Source organism: Calidris pugnax, unplaced genomic scaffold (genome assembly GCF_001431845.1).
Source record: "Calidris pugnax isolate Ruff unplaced genomic scaffold, ASM143184v1 scaffold952, whole genome shotgun sequence".
NCBI classification, from domain to species: domain Eukaryota; kingdom Metazoa; phylum Chordata; class Aves; order Charadriiformes; family Scolopacidae; genus Calidris; species Calidris pugnax.
The window spans coordinates 166,422-183,822 of NW_015092814.1; the positions used below are offsets into that span (position 1 = coordinate 166,422).

At 40.0% G+C, this 17,401-nt stretch overlaps 1 protein-coding gene across 1 annotated transcript in view; it reads right to left on the reverse strand.

The window, feature by feature from the left end:
• Positions 1–538: 538 nt before the first annotated feature.
• The window catches only part of LMNB2 (lamin B2), a 37,091-nt gene continuing 20,228 nt past the window's right edge, over positions 539–17,401 (reverse strand). Inside the window, exons 5-12 of the mRNA XM_014962733.1 lie at positions 15,903–16,073; positions 11,261–11,386; positions 10,839–11,059; positions 9,960–10,251; positions 9,332–9,439; positions 8,390–8,509; positions 6,931–7,032; positions 539–5,730 (exon numbers count right to left, since the gene is read on the reverse strand). Of these exons, the coding sequence (XP_014818219.1) occupies positions 5,689–5,730; positions 6,931–7,032; positions 8,390–8,509; positions 9,332–9,439; positions 9,960–10,251; positions 10,839–11,059; positions 11,261–11,386; positions 15,903–16,073 (1,182 nt within the window). The 3' untranslated portion in view covers positions 539–5,688. The remainder of the gene's footprint in view (positions 5,731–6,930; positions 7,033–8,389; positions 8,510–9,331; positions 9,440–9,959; positions 10,252–10,838; positions 11,060–11,260; positions 11,387–15,902; positions 16,074–17,401) is intronic.

Here is a 17,401-nt window from a genome sequence, read left to right on the forward strand (position 1 = left end):
AGCAGAACTGGGGCAGTGACCGTCTGCCTGTACTGGGCACTGGTGAGGCCCCACCTCGAAGGCTGTGTCCAGGTTTGGGCCCCTCAGGACAGGAAAGACCCCAAGGGTCTGTAGTGTGTCCAGAGGGGTCTGGAGCACAAGTCTTGTGAGGAGCAGCTGAAGGAGCTGGGGGGGTTGAGCCTGGAGAAAATGAGGCCGAGGGGAGATCTAAATGGAAACAAGCCCTTCAGTGTGGGGGCTGGAGAGGTCAGGGAGAGAAAGGGAGGAGACCTTCGTCTACTCATGTTTCCCTCTGCTTTTGCTGGGAGCAGTGCTGTTGATCACCCGGTCCAGTGCTTTCCATGGGCACTGTGTCTGCCTACAGTTTAAAGGAAAGCACTGATTTACTCCTGGAGCACACGAGGCGATGTGGCTCATCTCCTTTAGGAGTGCGCATAGCTCATCATCCCGTCTCCACACACAGGAAGGTTTCCTGGGATAAATCATCTCAAACAGCCCATGTGGCCTCTGTGATGGTTAAATCAAAGAAGGAAACTCATAAAATGCAAAACATTTATTCGAATGTGTTGTACAAAAAGTTTCCAGTCATAAAATGTATATTACAAATCATTGAAAAAGACAAGACATTTGGCATGCATATTCTAAAAAGAAAAAAAACACTTTGAAATGATAAAGTCTAGATCATTATGTAGTTTTCATAAGTTCCATGTGAACATTTTCATCATTGTGTCTTTATATTTCAATTTGCAACCTTTTTCACTATTCCTTAAAAACGTGAACCTTCCAAATCCTCATCTGTAGCAGCTGACCAGAGGTGGTCAGTTAAACTGACCAGTGACCTAAAACCAGAGGTATCTGAATAAAGATTGTGTTAAAAAATAAAGAAAACACAATTCAAGTCACAAGGCATCACTGTTACAAAAATAGAATTCAACTGAGAAGGTATTATTCTGCCCAAATGGAAAGCATTTTGGCTTAAACTTGTTTAAGACAGCTTATTGCTTGTGATTTTAGTGTAACGATGATCTGGGTAGCTGGAGTACACTGTAACATCTACCTCATCAGCACGGAATCATCACATCATTAAAAGCTAACTAGAAAATTTGGAAGTTCAATAGAACACATTTTATTTTCATGAACTCCAAGTCAATTCACTGCTTGTGCTATTCTCAGAGTCTTTCAATATTAAGCATCTTTTTCATTCTCTAGACCTTAGCATTTCAAGAAAGGCATTATGTTTACAAATAATAATTGCATGTAAATATGGTCTTGTATAAAAAAACCCCACTTTTAAATTACTGTAACTGGTTTAAAGCTAAGCATATTCAAGGGCAAATAAAAATTCTGTTTCCCAGGCCATTTTAAGTGAAAAAAGAAACTCTCCAATATAATTTGTCCTGACATTCAGCTAAAACAGTGCTTTGAGAAATGCAATCACTATCTCACCTTCCACTCACTGGTTTACAACAGATTTTTGTTTCATGGTCACACAGGGCTTGGACCCAACAGTGGAAAAAAATCCAGTAACAATACAGATATGCCTTTGTTTAAAGATAAGACTTTCAAAAGAAAATACAGAAAGAGACAGAGTGGCTTAACAGTGAGGAAGTGAGACAAGTGGCTACAAGAAACAGGAATACCCAGCACACATGTTTTCATACAGCATCATAGTCTGATGCACAAAAACAAACAACAACAACAACAACAAAAAAGACATTCTCAATTATTCTGGGGTGTAGAGAGGATTTCTAAAAGCCTCTTCTAACTAACCCCTGTTCAGGTTGCAGTTAAAGGGCCTTTATACAGGACAAGTATTTAAAAAAAGGATGTATAAAAGCCAGTAAGATCCCTGAACTGAACATGAGGTGTCTGTTGTTCAAGGACAAACATGCACATTAAGTGATCTCCTTTCACAGTAGGGTCTGCTTCACACGGCAATACAATTTTCCTGACTAATGCAAGCTGCAGACAACCTCGTCTGGCTTTTATGTGACAGGGCATGGGAAGCAGATGGGTATTTTCTTCCTGAGACTTTTCATTCCTGCTACAAATTGTGCCAGGCAACACCCATCTAATGGCAAAACAGTGCTGAAGACCAGTGATCAACGCAGCAGTGTAAACTATTGGTTCTGCCAGGGCAAGTCCAGAATCCCCAGCCAGCCTAAGGAGACACACTGGGAAACAAAGCTGTGCAGCAACAAAGGAATCATGGCCACGCTGTGACTTGGAATAAGTTACTGCAACACAAAAGCTGAAGTCACAAATACAGAAGTGAGGGAGAAAGAAGTGGCATGAAACGTCAGCAGCTCTCTGTAGCCATCTCTCCCTCTGCAGGACACCACGTTCCACGGGTCTGCAGGTGGATGGCCGTGTTCTGACACAAGCATTTTCACCTGGTACAAACTAAGGAGCAGGTAGTATGCATCCCTCCTAGTTTATATGATACTGTTACAATCTACACAGTGAAAATAATGGCTTAACTATTCTGCTGCAGGTGTTCTGTTATTCCTTTCCCCTCTTAACGAGTGAGAATCATTTAGGAATCTTTTTTACTGTTTCATCCAGAATAAAAGTTGTTTGCTTATTTTTCTAAGAAAAATCCATACAGGTAGTTACACTCCAGTAACTACTTTTGATAAAAGCTATACTGGTTAGTTTCCCTAATCAGAGAAGCCTTATGGTAATTCTTCTCTTCCCAAGTCAAATCCATTTCTACTTCAAACTCTACACCTGTATCAGACACTGGAGTAGAAATGCTGACTATTCTCCAACTTCTTAAAGAGTGGTTCACATAGACAATCAAAAAGGGAAAGAGGGCAAGGGGACACTACATTTTATTTGAACAAAAAGCTTTAATTATCCTGAAAAAAAAAAATGAAATTCTTGAAAGTCAGGAAAAAAATATAAAAGAAATGATGCTTTTTGGTAAAGCTCTCAGTATAGAGCACCAGCTGTAAAGAGACAGTGCCTTTATACTGCAGCTCAGCATCAAAAGCAAGAAGAAAGGATGGCATCTAGAGAAGACACACACACACAAGGAAATATATGGAATACAGTAGTTTTTCCTGTGTCTTGTAATTTACAGCTAGGAATTATTTCTCCTATTTTTAGTAACCTTTTAGAAAGCACTGTGGCAACAGAATCACCCACCTTTAGCCTGCTGGCATTCCGCTTTTCCCACAGTGACAATTGCTGGTTTATATGAACACATGTATGTACCTAAACATGGTACTGAAGAATAAAATAAACTGTTTCCAAAGTTAAAGCACACAGCTCCAAATCCAAGGACAAATTCCACAGACTGTTACCGAAGGGCACTGTGCTCATCACAACAGATCTGTGAGCACCAGTCCATCAGGCTACAAGAAGACACATTCCCATACAGTAGCTGTTAAGAAAACTATGGCTCAGGTAGCAAGACATTTTCCTCATTGAAGTTGCCTTTCCCAGCCCATTCTTTACAGGAGAAAATGAAACAAAAAAGAAAGTCACAGAAAAAATGCAAATGAACTACACACTCATTGCTTTAGTATTTAAGATCACAGAACTATCTCAAATTTACAAGACAATCTTAAAGAATAAGCAATCTGAAAACTGGCCAATGTAAAAAAAAAAATAAATACAGACCTTTAGAAAAAAAGCCCTCAAACATTATGCAAAGTATATTATAGAAGCTGTGGGTCAGAAAGGGAAATGCTGCCCAGTGGTTGGAAGGTGCACTGCAAAAACACTTTTACATTGATTGCATTCATTTGCATAAAAACAAATTTAGAGGAGGTAATTGATAACAGTATGTCTGAGAAACATAATTTCACAAGATACATTTTACAGAGAGATAGACATGATTTACTACATATTTAACCTTCTACTCAAGCAGAGTGGGAAAATTACTTTAGAAAAATGGACAAGTGCATCGATAAAGTTATCCCGTTAGACCAAACAACCAAATCTTCATCCTGCTTTTTTATAATAGATCTTCTGATAATGGTTTAAAAGAGTTCTAAATTTCTATTAGTTTACCTTCAATAATACAGTCATCCCACTCACGTAGAGAAAAGTAGCATCTTTGATTTATTTTTAAATGGCAAAATAAATCCGTAAGCTTAAAAAACCCCTTTGTTCCCACCCTGCTCGCATTACAAAGCCATCAGTCAAAGCCACTAAACTGACTTTCTAGGTTATATCCGTCAGTCACAATATTGTTCAGAGAACATAATGTCCAAAAGCCACCGAAAACATCCAAACCTTATAGCTTGTTTGATGAGTCTGAACTGTTTGAAAGACAAGATCAGAGTTCAACAGTACAGGTAAAAACAGGATTCTATGCTGGCATCTAATGGTATCCAAATTTTGTATTCAAACTAACAGCTAGTGAAAAAAAAAAAACCAAAACAGAACAACTTTTGCTGGTACAGTAGCCAATACATTCTTTGGAGCAGCCAAGTATTTTTCCTAGTGCTTAACAGACGCACTACTATATGAATAGTAACCCTATGGGAGTCAGAGCTACCTCCACAGAAATGCAGCAGAAGAAACCTTAAGCTAAAGGGACACTGTCAGATACGAACCGCATCACATTGAAGTAAAAGTCACCTGCTACTCATAAAAGCATCTTTGTAATAAGAAGTATTATTCTACCTTCACTCACTGTTAGACTTTACTTAAAGCATTCGAACACCTGCAAAACAATGCTTATGCCCTAAACAGTAATTCCTTTTAACTTTTTTAAAAAAAGACATTAAACCATTTCTGTAGTATTTTGCAAATACTGCTCTTTAAGATATCTGACAATGTCCCTGTGAATATAAGGGAAGTATGAAAAAGCTGCAGTGAGCTCAGATTAAAAAAAGTCAACATTTACACAGGATAACCTTTAAAATCCCATTTTAACATCTGAAAATGTAACTATTCTGTTTAATTCTGAATATGTGAAAAGCATTAAATCACGATGCTTAACATCACAAATACTGTGCATTGTAACTTGCATCCATGATTTAACAAGGTCTCATTGGTGACAATGTCAAAATCCCCTGAAAATAAAACTCTAGTTTTCGCCCTTCCATACCCTAAGCTGTTGTGAGCAGAACCCATCATTCGCCTGCTTCTGAAATAATCATTTGGCGCTAAGCTGTTGACAGACACTGATGTTTTTACCACTAGGCTGTCAAAGCCTATAATTTTCCTAAGCTGGGCACTGCTGAGGATACTACATTCTCTTAAAGCACAGAGGAAGCACTGCTGTGAAGCTCTTCTGGGGCTCTGCAGATGAACACGCTTTCTCACACTTTTCTTTTTTTTTTTTCTTGAGTTATCCTGGTTCTATATCCAATTACAGACTTACTCAAGGACTCTCATCCCATGTCAGCTAGAAGTTTCTTTTCTGCTGCAGGTTTGTACGTAAGACTTTAAACTCTGTATGAGGAAAAATATTGTATTCCAATATAGTGTTTAAACAAAGAGGAGGAAACATGAATAAATCTATTAAAAATTCTGGCAGTTTTGTTCAGTAAAGGTTGTTTTTTGAATTTTTTTATCAAAATGTACCAAGGAGTAAACTTCAAAGAAATCAGATGATGCATATAAAAATAGTTTTCAGTGGCTCTGGAGGGAAAAAAATAGCAAAAATAAAAGGAAATAAATGAAAAAAAAAACCAAAACAACAAAAAAGCAAGTTTCTTTTTTCTTTCTTCACATCACTGAGCATCCTCTCGAGGTTGTTCTGGGATCCCCCTAAAATAAGACAAACGTAGTTGAACTCAATCCTTACCAGCTTTTCATATTGTAAGCCCAGACCCTGGTTATCTCAGTTGTTAAAAGCTTTTTTTTTTTTGTAATTTAGTTCTATCCAGGGACCATCACAGCTACAGAGAAGTCAGTCTACTGCCTTCTTCTACTGCCTTCGGATTAAGGCTCTGCTACTCTGGTTGCGGTTTCCCATGATGGGCAAATCTCCACACCTTCAACACTGACACAGATGACAACTGAAAAGCGCGATGTCATCAGCTTTAGAACAGGAAGCTCCTTCCCTTATTTGAAATGATGTTTCCGTTTGAGAGAGATCTATGCTGCATAACTGCTTCTTTGGGTAAAAAAAGCTTCTGTTTCAGTTGCTTTATGGGACAAATACACTGCTCAATCTCCAAGAGACCAGCTTTTTTAGCTTTCAGAACTCAACTTCAAACTTGCACAGAATGAGCCTTTGTGAAAAAGCTACTAATGGCCACCCAGTAGGAGAACAAACTGCTTGAGTTTGAAATAAATTTAAAATATTTTCTGATATCACTCGGATGAAGTACCTTCCTTCTCTTCACTCTGATTGCTGCTGGTCAGTTATTTCACAGTACTTAACTAAGGGTTATGAAAACATATCAGAGCTATTATTAAGAAAAAGCAAGTTTATTTCAGACGTAGCAGGTAAATACTATCAGAATGTAACCAATAAACTGAAGCTGGCAGCAACAGAAGCCCTCTGCTCCTCCTGGGTTTTAGTGGTTATTTTTCCCAATTGTTATAATTCTGTTAACAGCAAGAATGACACAGACTCTTTTTTATAGAGAAGCAAATACTGGAATGGGAGGAACACTGTCTAGAACTAGTCTTACTAACCCTATAATAGCCTATGTCATTGCAATGCTGTCAATCTGCGACCTGTCGCATCCTTCCACAGATACCCTGGCATCCTGACCTGACATCAGCCACTGCTCGAGCTGCACCAGGACTGATTCAAGCAGCAATTGCTCACGGTCAGAGAGTTGCTGTGCTCCGCAGTAACACTGCAGGGCTGTGAGATCCTCCTCTGCAAGCATCCATCAGAAAAATGGACTACGAAGTTCGGAGCTGGCAAGACTTGAAGGGACTCTCCCTAAAGCTTATGCCTGATTAATCCAACCAAAAAGTCACAAATTAAACATCTGGTCTCCATCTTACTACCTGCTGGTTGAAAAGGTCTTCCTCTCCGAACTCCGCTTCATCCTCTTCCTCTTCGTTCTCTCGCACAACTACTGATTTAGTAACACTTCTCACTGCAACTTCCTACACAAAATGACAGATAAGGAGATCACTTAAGTCAACGTAATTTACTCCAATAATAATATACATAAATCTAGTACTCCTAATTAAATTTTGGAGAGTTTAAAGCACCTTGCCCTCAATTTAACATTAGCTATGCAAGCAAATACTGGTAATATCCTGCAAGCCACAACATTCTTATTTCTACTCAGTAAAAGGCATGGTAATGTAATTTAGCTTCAGGAATTTTCTTTTATTACCTAGGGATTTGAGAAGCAGCAGCCATGTTAGTCAATTTTATATAAGCTCATAGCAGACCCAGCTACAAGCTGTGATAAACTAAAGTTTCTCAGTATAATTACACAGCATTAAGAATATTCCAAATTTCTACTAAATACTCTGTATCAATTTCATGTATCAATAATCAGGATGGTATTCCAAATCAGCCACTAAAAAGAATTCTAAAACCTCAGGAAGCTTCCTTTATTATTAAATTATTTTTAACACTTCGTAGTAAAAATTTCTGTACGCTTGCACTCCTGAAATCACAGATGCAAAGTTCTACTTGGAAAAAGTCACTCTAAACATACCCTTCTAAGCAGGGATGCTAAAGGTAACCACACTGGGAACAGACATGGATTTGAAATTTTTTCAGATTCCATTTAACCACTTCTATTTGAACACTAAGCCAGTCAGCTTTCTATTTGTACAAACGACTGTCCCTCCTACTTCGTCCTGTGATGCTGCTCCTGCACAAAGTGCTTCTACAGAATTACCAGCAAGAAATGCAGCATGAAAACTGATACAACTGTGGTCTGTTTCACTCTCCTGTTTCTATCAGATCATGGGATAATGGCACGTTCAGGAATAATAGCCAAAGTAGATCCTCCCTTGCAGGAGTCTTCTGCAGGGATGGTTTTAAGAAACCAGTTGTGGGCAGATGCAGGACACTGCAGAATACACAGGAACCTGTGCCAAATGAAAACTTCTGATACGCTTCCAATATTGAAAGGACAGCTATCTTCCTATGTTAATATTTACACTGCATCCCAGAATATCATAGGTACTATGTAATACAAATTTGAATTGCCAGCAACACTTATTTTGTCTCTTCTGAAAACACGAATTCCCAACAAATTCTCTACTAGCAGGGTGTTTTCCTAAAATAGGATGAAAAAGTCATGGGTGATAATCGCAGTTTCCCAAAATTGCCCCGCAATCTCAAGTTAGGTAAAGATATTTAATTATTTCAGTGTTATAAAGTGTCTTATTTTAGAAGATAATAGGGGAGATCTTAAGATCAGGATTTTGTCATCTGTCCCCTCCCCTCCTTCCCCAAATTAAAGCCCAGGAGATAACCCAGCCCACAGACACAGCCTACCTCTCCTTCAGAGTTGACGAGGTATGTGCGAATATTTGCTCCAGTGCCCCAGCTGCCTTGATTCTTCCACACGAGAACAGAAGGGGGGCTATGAGATACGCCTGCATCCGCACCCCAAATCTAGTGAGACATTCTGTAATCAGCTATTCATACATATTTAATTTTTAAATATACAGAATCCTCTATTCTCCTACTTTTCTCTACATACCAGTGTTCTTTTTCTAAATTCCAATGGCAGTTTTAATCTTTTACCTACACCATTACTTGTAGTCAGGTATTATTTTCAGTCTACCACAAAAAGTAACACTAGCCATAAAATAAAAAGAGAAAAAACCTAATATTGCAGTCATCACTGTCGCAATGATGACACTGGACAGAGCCAAAATGCAGCTTGTAGTGTACCAATTTAATGTTATATATTTATCTGAGCAATTGATACTTGAGTAGAAATAGCTGAAACTGATTAAAAGCAAGCCATTTTTGTCTTCTGAAAGAACACGTTACAGACTGAAAATAAAATGCAAAATTATAGAAGAGCAGCTGTCCTACTACAGTCAAGGCCAAGAACGTCCAGTCTTAAACTTAACGACAGATGCTCCAAAATGTTCCTATTTCGGTAAGAGGCTGAGCAGGATTAGCATTCTGAACCTGGGCAAAGGTATTTGAAAAGAAACAGTCCTTGACACCACCCCCCTCCTCCCCAATACCTTTTTCTTCAACTTCCTTAGTTGGCCTGAAACGGTCTTAAATACTGAAGTGCTAATATGGAAAATCAGTTTCTGTTCTGTATTTTTATAACTGAAATCCTGCTCCTCTAAAGCGAGGTCCACGAAATCCAAAGTTATACACCGTATCAGGCTGTACCTGGTTTACAGACAGACTTACAACTGCCACAGCATCGACAAAAGAATATTTTGTTGACATACTGCAAGTATTACTTACTGTTACAGTCTGCCCAGCTCTGAGGACATACTTAGGAGTAAATTTGTAAGCAATTTCTTCTCCATCTCCAATTTGCCTTTTCAGTCTCCAGTTACCCAAAGACTGATCCTAACAGAGAGAGTCATAAGGTTATTTAGGGCGAGCAAAACAGAGAAAGCAGGCATCAGAGCTTTCTCTAGGTCTCCTTGTTATTAAAATAATGTTAATCTAAATTAATTCACATGGTTGTTAGACATCTGCATTCTAACTTGAAAGTATTTTTCTATACCCATTAATAGTCTGAAGCGTACATCCTGTAAGGTCATTCAGTAAAATTTAAAGAAATACACATTTCACACAAAAAAGCTCTGCTAGAGCCAGCAAGGCTATTTAAATGCACAAGGTACCACAACACGTTTAGACATTTGGGACATAAACTGTGTTCTCTTCCTGCAGCAAACATTACACTCGTGTTAGCACACTGTAATGTTCAACTTTCAAGTGTCCTCGTTTATTATTGCAGGATGCTGCACCTTGAGATGTTGCTCCTGCTCTCCAAGTGACTCCACCTACTTGTGCTGCAGACAGCTGTGGAACATTCCCATTTAGCTCCTCCTCTTTGCTTTCTAGGAGCTCTGCTGACACTCACCTTCTCCGAGTTGTTCTTAAGTTGAACGTATTTGCCCTCCAGGTCTACCTCTTCTATGCTGATACTTCCTGTAGCTGAAGCTTGCTGGGACATCTGGAAGCTACTGCTGCTACTGCTCCCGCTAATACTTCCAGTGCCAATTCCACTTGTTCCGCTGCCTGAGAACTCCTCCGCTTCAATACGTTTTCTCTTGCCCCGGGAAGAGCGAACAAGGGAAGTACTGCTACTGCTGCTGCTGGAGGTAGCCCGAGAGACTGTAACACGGGAGGAGGGACTTGGAGAGAGCTTCAACCTTAACACAACGAAGCAAGCATTTTAATAAACACATCCAGGGAACTACACACAAAGCAATAAAGATACAATATGCTCAGTAACCAGCACGTAATATGCCCCAAGGCCGAAAGCAGCCTCACCCTGTGCATCAGGAAGACGACATATGAAAGGGGGAGGGCTATCCATCCCTGAGAAATTTTCTGGTAGTATGATTATGTGACATGGCTAATGAGAGCAACACAAATGACTTAACCCTCCTATCCAGTGCATCAACTGCTAAACACACTGGCCACATCATTTAAAAAGGAAAATACAGAAGTATAAGCACTTAAATTTAAAGAGATGAATGTCAAGCACACAATGATATACTCCACTGTACTCCACAGACCATCATAAAAATGAAAATAAAATAAAGACAGCATTCAGATGAGTACACTTGCAAGCATTCCACATACGTGTTCCATGCAACACATTGTGGTGTGAAGCCAATATGGCTTCAGTGAAACAAAATCTGGGCGTTCCTACTCAAATGGTAAAAAAAATAACCATAAGAAATGAAAATAACACCTGTTAGTCCAAAGAAAAGAATGTGGAATCTGTACGTACCTTTCCTCTTCTCCTTCTAGGAGTTTTCGGTAAGCGCTGATCTCCATGTCCAGTGCTAATTTAACATCAAGCAGTTCCTGGTACTCTGTAAGCTGCTGCTGCATCTGGTCCCTCATTTCCGTCATTTCCCTCTCCTTCGCATCGAGCATCTTTCGGAACTTTTCCCGCTCACCAGCCATCATTTCCTCCAATTCACGAATGCGATCTTCTGCTGCACTAGCCTAGGTAGACAGCACAATGGAAAACCCAGTTGGCATCTATGTGGGTACAGTAAAAAAGTTAAAAATTTATCTCCCTCCCAAATGAACATAAAGATTTCCCTCCATAAAATTCAGAAAATATGAAGGAACAGAAACATTTATATATAAAAAAACATACAGTGTGCTCTGTATCAGAGATAAAAGCAAATTTAGTCCCTTTACCTGTTTCTGAAGGCCAGAAAGCTGGTAGCTGAGAGCTTCTATTCTCATGCGAGCCTCCTTTAACTCCTCTCGAGCTGCACCAGCAGCTTTGTCATTTTGGTCAGAGGACAGTTTGGCATTCTCCAGCTGGAAGGCAAGTTTTATATAAGTCGCTTGCATTGAGTTAAATACCCTGCAAATATCCTTTTGGTTAAAAAATAGAAGCTATTTAAAACTACTTTTAAAAGGACTTCTGAGAAGTTTATGGTAAGAATTGCGTAACATTAGGGAAATGCCCAAAGGGCCAGGAAAATCTATTTCAGTCCTATTCCTATAGGATTTGCTTGTGCCATTAAAAAAAAAAAAGTCTATTAGCTCTTCCATTATACAAGCAACCTTATAGTTTCCAAAACCTGAGGTTCATATGACCATACAACCTGCCCGTTTGTCCTAAGAAGCATCACAGTGGGTCAGAGCACAGGCTCTGCTTGCTTCCTGCTCTAAGTGTCCCCTGGATGCCCAGGGACTGAGCTCAATAAAACATTCCACAGGCATCACGTCTCAGCTCGTCATCTGCAACTTGGAGAGTTCCTATGCCAGAGAGAGATTTTTATGCTTACTAGCTCATGGATTTTTCAGGCAGGAATTTCTCTGCTTTTTGAATTTATGGGGCATGGAGTTTAGCTATATATTAATGAAGAACAACCTTCTTTTGTTTCTTCCAAATCTGCCACTGGACACTCACTGTCCCTACTTCTACTGAAAAATAATAAACAATCTCTCCTCATTCACCTTCTCCATGCTATTTATCCTTTTACAGACATCCATTTAACCTTCCTCAACTCATTCTCTTTTCCCAGATTAAGTTTTAACTTTCTTCATGCAGGAGTTGTTTCACACTCCTAATTGTCTGTCGTAGCCTCCTCAGTATTACTCTGTACTACCTTTTCAAGAAGGACTAAAACTACCCACAGCACTTCAGATCGCACCCTGCCCCAGAGGCAAAACAATGCTTTTGGCTATTCTCTTTCTTGTTGAATTTGTTTCCAGCTTTTGTTCATTTCACCTAGTAAACAAGCTTCATTTCTTGTGGCTAATTTTAACCAAATCTGAGACAACAACGATGGAGCTCAAACCCATTACATGAGAAATTTCAAAGCAGATAGCTAGAAAAAGCATCCTTTTCACACCTTGCAGCTGGAGTTCAACAATTCTGCTACACACCATGGAATCCACCTCGGAGCTGAACTACCCCAATTCTAAGAAGAGTACCAGGCAGAACACATTCTTCAACCACACAGAAGAAAGCTTTATAAATTCAATCTTCATTAGCTCTGCTGTTCACAGGGTTCCGAGTAGGGAAGATAACACACATACAGCCTTCTTTAGGCTAAGAATTTTGAAGGAACTTCAAGTCAAAGATATATGCCATTACTTCTTGTAAAGTTAAAAATTAAAAGTTATTTGAATGCTGACAGCTATTTGTTTCATTACAGTCAATCTGACATAGTGCCAAATTCTCACATTTAGAATTTCTATTGCTTATTATCAAAGGTCAGACAAGAAGTGAGCTTTTACCCAAACCCCTTTCATCCTGGAGAAGCTCAGTAGCTAAACTTAACGACTTGCTTCGACATCATATTCCTTAACAGCTCAGGCACTCTCTGAACAGGAACACATCTTTATCCAGAAATCCACAGCATGAAGCTCACAGCTAAGACAGTTTCTCCCTTCAAATTCCAACTTCATCCATAACAACCACTACCTTTTATGTGAGGGAAAAGCAGATTAATTTTTTCACCTCCCTGTTCAAATCTTGTCACTTTTCCATTCTTTTAAGTCTGTATTTTGCAGACATTTTGTTCTTGTTATTTTATTAGGCATTTTCTGCCCTGGGTCTTCTTCGGACTATGACAGGTCAATCCATATATCTCAGATAAAAATATCCTATGATACTAACTTCTGTGAATAATGCCAAGACTGCTAACTGTACTTGATTTTGGTTTTTAGTATCTATTACCTATATTGTTGCTACTCTAAAAAACGGTTAAATATTTGTAGATCAATGTTTCTCAGACTGCAAATCATCAAACCAAAGAACTCAAAGGGAGTCTCAGTGATGGGTGGGGGAGAACAATGTTAGCAGCACTGTCATTTCTCCACCACAAAAGAATTAGAAACGGCTGTAATTACTGGCAAGTACTTTCAATAATCAGAAAACTGGCAGCTGCCTAATTCCTTCAGGTAGGGTAAACCCTGGCAGCAAACCCCCCCCAAAACCCTGTAACCTTCAATCAGTTACAGAGTTACTACTCCTCCCATGTTCCCAGTGTGGATGAACTAGGCTTTGCTCTCCCAGGATTTGCACAGGTGTGACTGATAGACTTGACTTTGTGTCATTCTGTCATTTTGTGATTTCTAATTGCACTTTGGTTCAGGTTGACAAGCCTCACATCCTCACCTTCAGGGTGAACTTGTGAGTTGGGAAGCTTCTGGCTCATGTACAAGTGAGTGAAGGTATCTTGAAAAGGATTTAAAGGTGGTTTTAAAACCCAAAAGCGTAAGATAACCAAAGCATGGAACAAGATACCAGAGCTAAAGCGAAGACATCTCCTGTGTGTATGCCATTTACTAACAGCCAACTACTCCACCTTATAAATATTACCGTCAGGATGTGCCCAACTGGAGCTCTCCCTGCAGGGCAGCTGGGCTGCACCAGGGGGTCCCCCCTGGAGCAGGGACACCTTGCCAGGTCAGAGATTCCTTACTTGAGACTAAGAGATCTTTCCTTGCCCAAGGCAGAGAGATCCCTCACCCGCAACAGATCCTTGGGAAGTGACTGATACAGCACACTATGAAGCTTTACTAATCCATGTAGCTGCTACAAATTATTATAAACATTGTATGGATAATTCCATTAAACATAAACCATTGACCAACTCTTGTGATTAAAACTGGTTCCAGATGCACCCAGGCTCCAAAAGGAGTTTAGGAAGTAAGGGGGTCCACTCTGAACCTCCTGACTCTACAGCAAGGATCTCCTTTCTCTTTGCATCTTCAGTCTCTGGGAGAATCTAACTCAATTTTCCTTCATACATTCCTTCCATGCAATAACAAGGCAAACCTTGCCATCAAACTTGCTGAACCTTGTCAAACCACTGGTAAATTCCATCAAACTTATTGAACTCTGTCAAATTATTATTTTACCTCAATAAAACAAATTGCTGCTTCTCTCTTTTGAGTGAGGTGCATTCCACTCATCCCCAACAACAGGCAGATAAACCAAAAGAGTGCAAATATTTATTAAGTTTAAGCAGGGTTCTCCTGGATTAAATTGCTCCTATGTTCACATCTCCCCTCTACTCTGCCTTGCTGAGAGCCCACCTGGAGCACTGCTTCCAGCTCTGTGGAGTCCTCAGTATAAGAAAGACACAGAGCTGTTGGAGTGGGGCCAGAGGAGGCCACAAAGATGCTCCAAGGGCTGGAGCCCCTCTACTGTGAGGACAGGTTGAAAGAGTTGGGGGGGTTCAGCCTGGAGAGGAGAAAGCTCCACAGAGACCTCACTGCAGCCTTTCAGTACTTAAAGGGGGCTTACAAGAAAGATGAGGACAGACTTTTTAGCAGGGCCTGTTGTGATAGGACAAAGGGTAATGGTTTTAAACTAAAAGAGGGAAAATTTAAGACTAGATCAAAGGAAGAATTTTTTTTTTTTTTTTTTATGGCAAGGGTGGCGAGACCCTGTCCCAGGTTGCCCAGAGAGGTGGCTGATGTCCAGTCCATGGAAACATTCCATGTCAGGCTGGACAGGGCTCTGAGCAACCTGGTCTAGTTGAAGATGCTTATTGCAGGGGAGTTGGACTAGATGACCTTTAAAGGTCCCTTCCAACCCAAACCATTCTATGATTTATAGACCATGGTTTTCATCACCAAAACTAGTCAAAAAAGTTCCACACCTTGCCTGAAGTTTCCCTGCCACCAATGAAACCATGAAATGCATCTAGTAATTTTCCAATCCAGAACTAACTTAGACGATTGAAATGTCATAAGGCTTAAACAGATTCAGAAGAGCATTGGGGCTAGTAAGAACATTGCCAAGGCCACAGTAAGGGTAAAGTGACACTGCAACCTTAGACACGGAGACCCTTCTCAGTATGTCCATATTAGTTTGCAAGCTCACTGCATCCAGGCAAAAGCCCATATTGAAACACAGCCATTCCCTGAGCTCTCTAACCCATGCCTCCAGCTTCTTAGAGCCAACACATTGCACCTATTGCAAGTGTCCTCCACCACCTCCATTTTTGAGGAATAACTGGATCTACTGACATCAAGGAAAAAAAACCCTTACAGCAGAAGACATTATTTAATCAGCTGTTACATGAGATCCACTGTTCCCCCTCTGTGTTCTCTGCAGTGATCAACAGTTCCACATGTTTTCTCACAAACTGACCTTTCTTGACAAAAGCTATTCCTAGTTATTACCTCTGGCTACAACCTGCCTGGAAATGCATCTGCGCACAACACCAGAGGAGGCATGTGAACACCAGGACAAACCTTCTTCATATTATAATTACTTGTCTCCTTAAAGACAGTAAGACTGATGGAAATGGTTTTATCTCACCAACTGGACGTCCTGTGAGACAGCGCTGTGGGCAGCAGTGGTTACCTTAGCCTGATAGGTCTGCTCAAGCTCCATTTTGTAGAGTTTGACTTGTTCATCATGTTGATTTCGCAGATCCTCCAGGGCCTGAGTCATTTTGGATTCATACTCCTGCTGGCGACTAGTGTCCACCTCTACCAAACGATGTTCATGTCGTTTTCTTGTTTCCCTTATTTCCTACACACAAAAAAAAAGAAATGAAGACAAATTCCCACATTAGGGTAAACAGTACAAGCAATTACATTCAGACAACAATTAACTATTTCAGTGCTAATTATAGTATATAGAAGCTACAGTACTAAATGCATTTAAGCATAAGAATTACTGCAGGTACTAACAAATGCAAATTACTGTTCTCAGTAGGAAGGATACGATTCTTAGAAGTGATCCAACTTAAAAACAGGTTTAAAAATATCCATATACAATTTAAGTAAATAGCTGCTTTATGCTACAAAAAAAAGTCAAAAGGTGGGGGGGAGAGAAGAAAACATGAATTTTTACACAGCAAAGAGAGATTCAATGTGCTGCACTACAAACCTTTTCCTTCTCAATATACATCCCCACATTCCAATCCCAGGCTACAAGGAGTCAGATAAAAACAAACACCTTTTGTGACAATTAAGATATATTGAAAAAATAATCACTATAGATAAAAACTGCATCTTCAAATTTCACTTTCAAGCACATGCAAATCTTCTCTTTTTCTATATACTGGATGACTTGTTAGATTTTGATTACATGAGTAATAAAGCAACAACCCAAGCAATTTTCTGGTCAGTTTGTACTAATAAGTTTTCATTTTTAGACAAGTATGACTAGACACAGAGTACGCTGCTCCCAAACTAGTGAGGTAAGACCTACTTATGCACTTGTTCATGCTGAGCCCTGAAGAGGCCTGGCCTGAATGCGTGGTATCAGAAGGAAACAGTTTCTCCCTTCAGCCTAGGACAAACAAGGGAGCAGCACCCAGTGCTGAGAGAAGGCCTGAAGGTAGCAGCATGAGGATGAAGAGCAGGCAGGTGAAGCTCTGCAAGCCTAGACTGGAGTCATAGCAGGCGAATGCAAATTCAGAACAATTTAACAAGTTGTTTTGCAGAAATGCTCTACATCTAAAAATAGACTCATCTACTCACAGCAATATGCCCTGATGTGATCTGGTTCTGTGTTGAATTTTTATACCAGGAAAACCAGCAAGCAGCAGTCTCTCAGTAGCTGCAAGGCAATGACCCCTTGGAGGCCACAAAAATACCATGGGGGACTACAAACTATCAGGTGAAGGACTGAACAGACCCAGCAGCTCAACACCACTAGAATAAGCAGGCTTCACTTGCCACACTCCAATCATGATGTTCTAACCCTAATAGACCTTTGGAACCTTCACTGAATCAAATGAGTTCACTAACCTAAAGGAAACCAATTCCCTTCTTTTCTTAGCGTGTTGAATTGCTCCATACAAGTATCACAGAGCTCCAGGGACAGCTAAAGGAACATGCCCACTTCAGCAT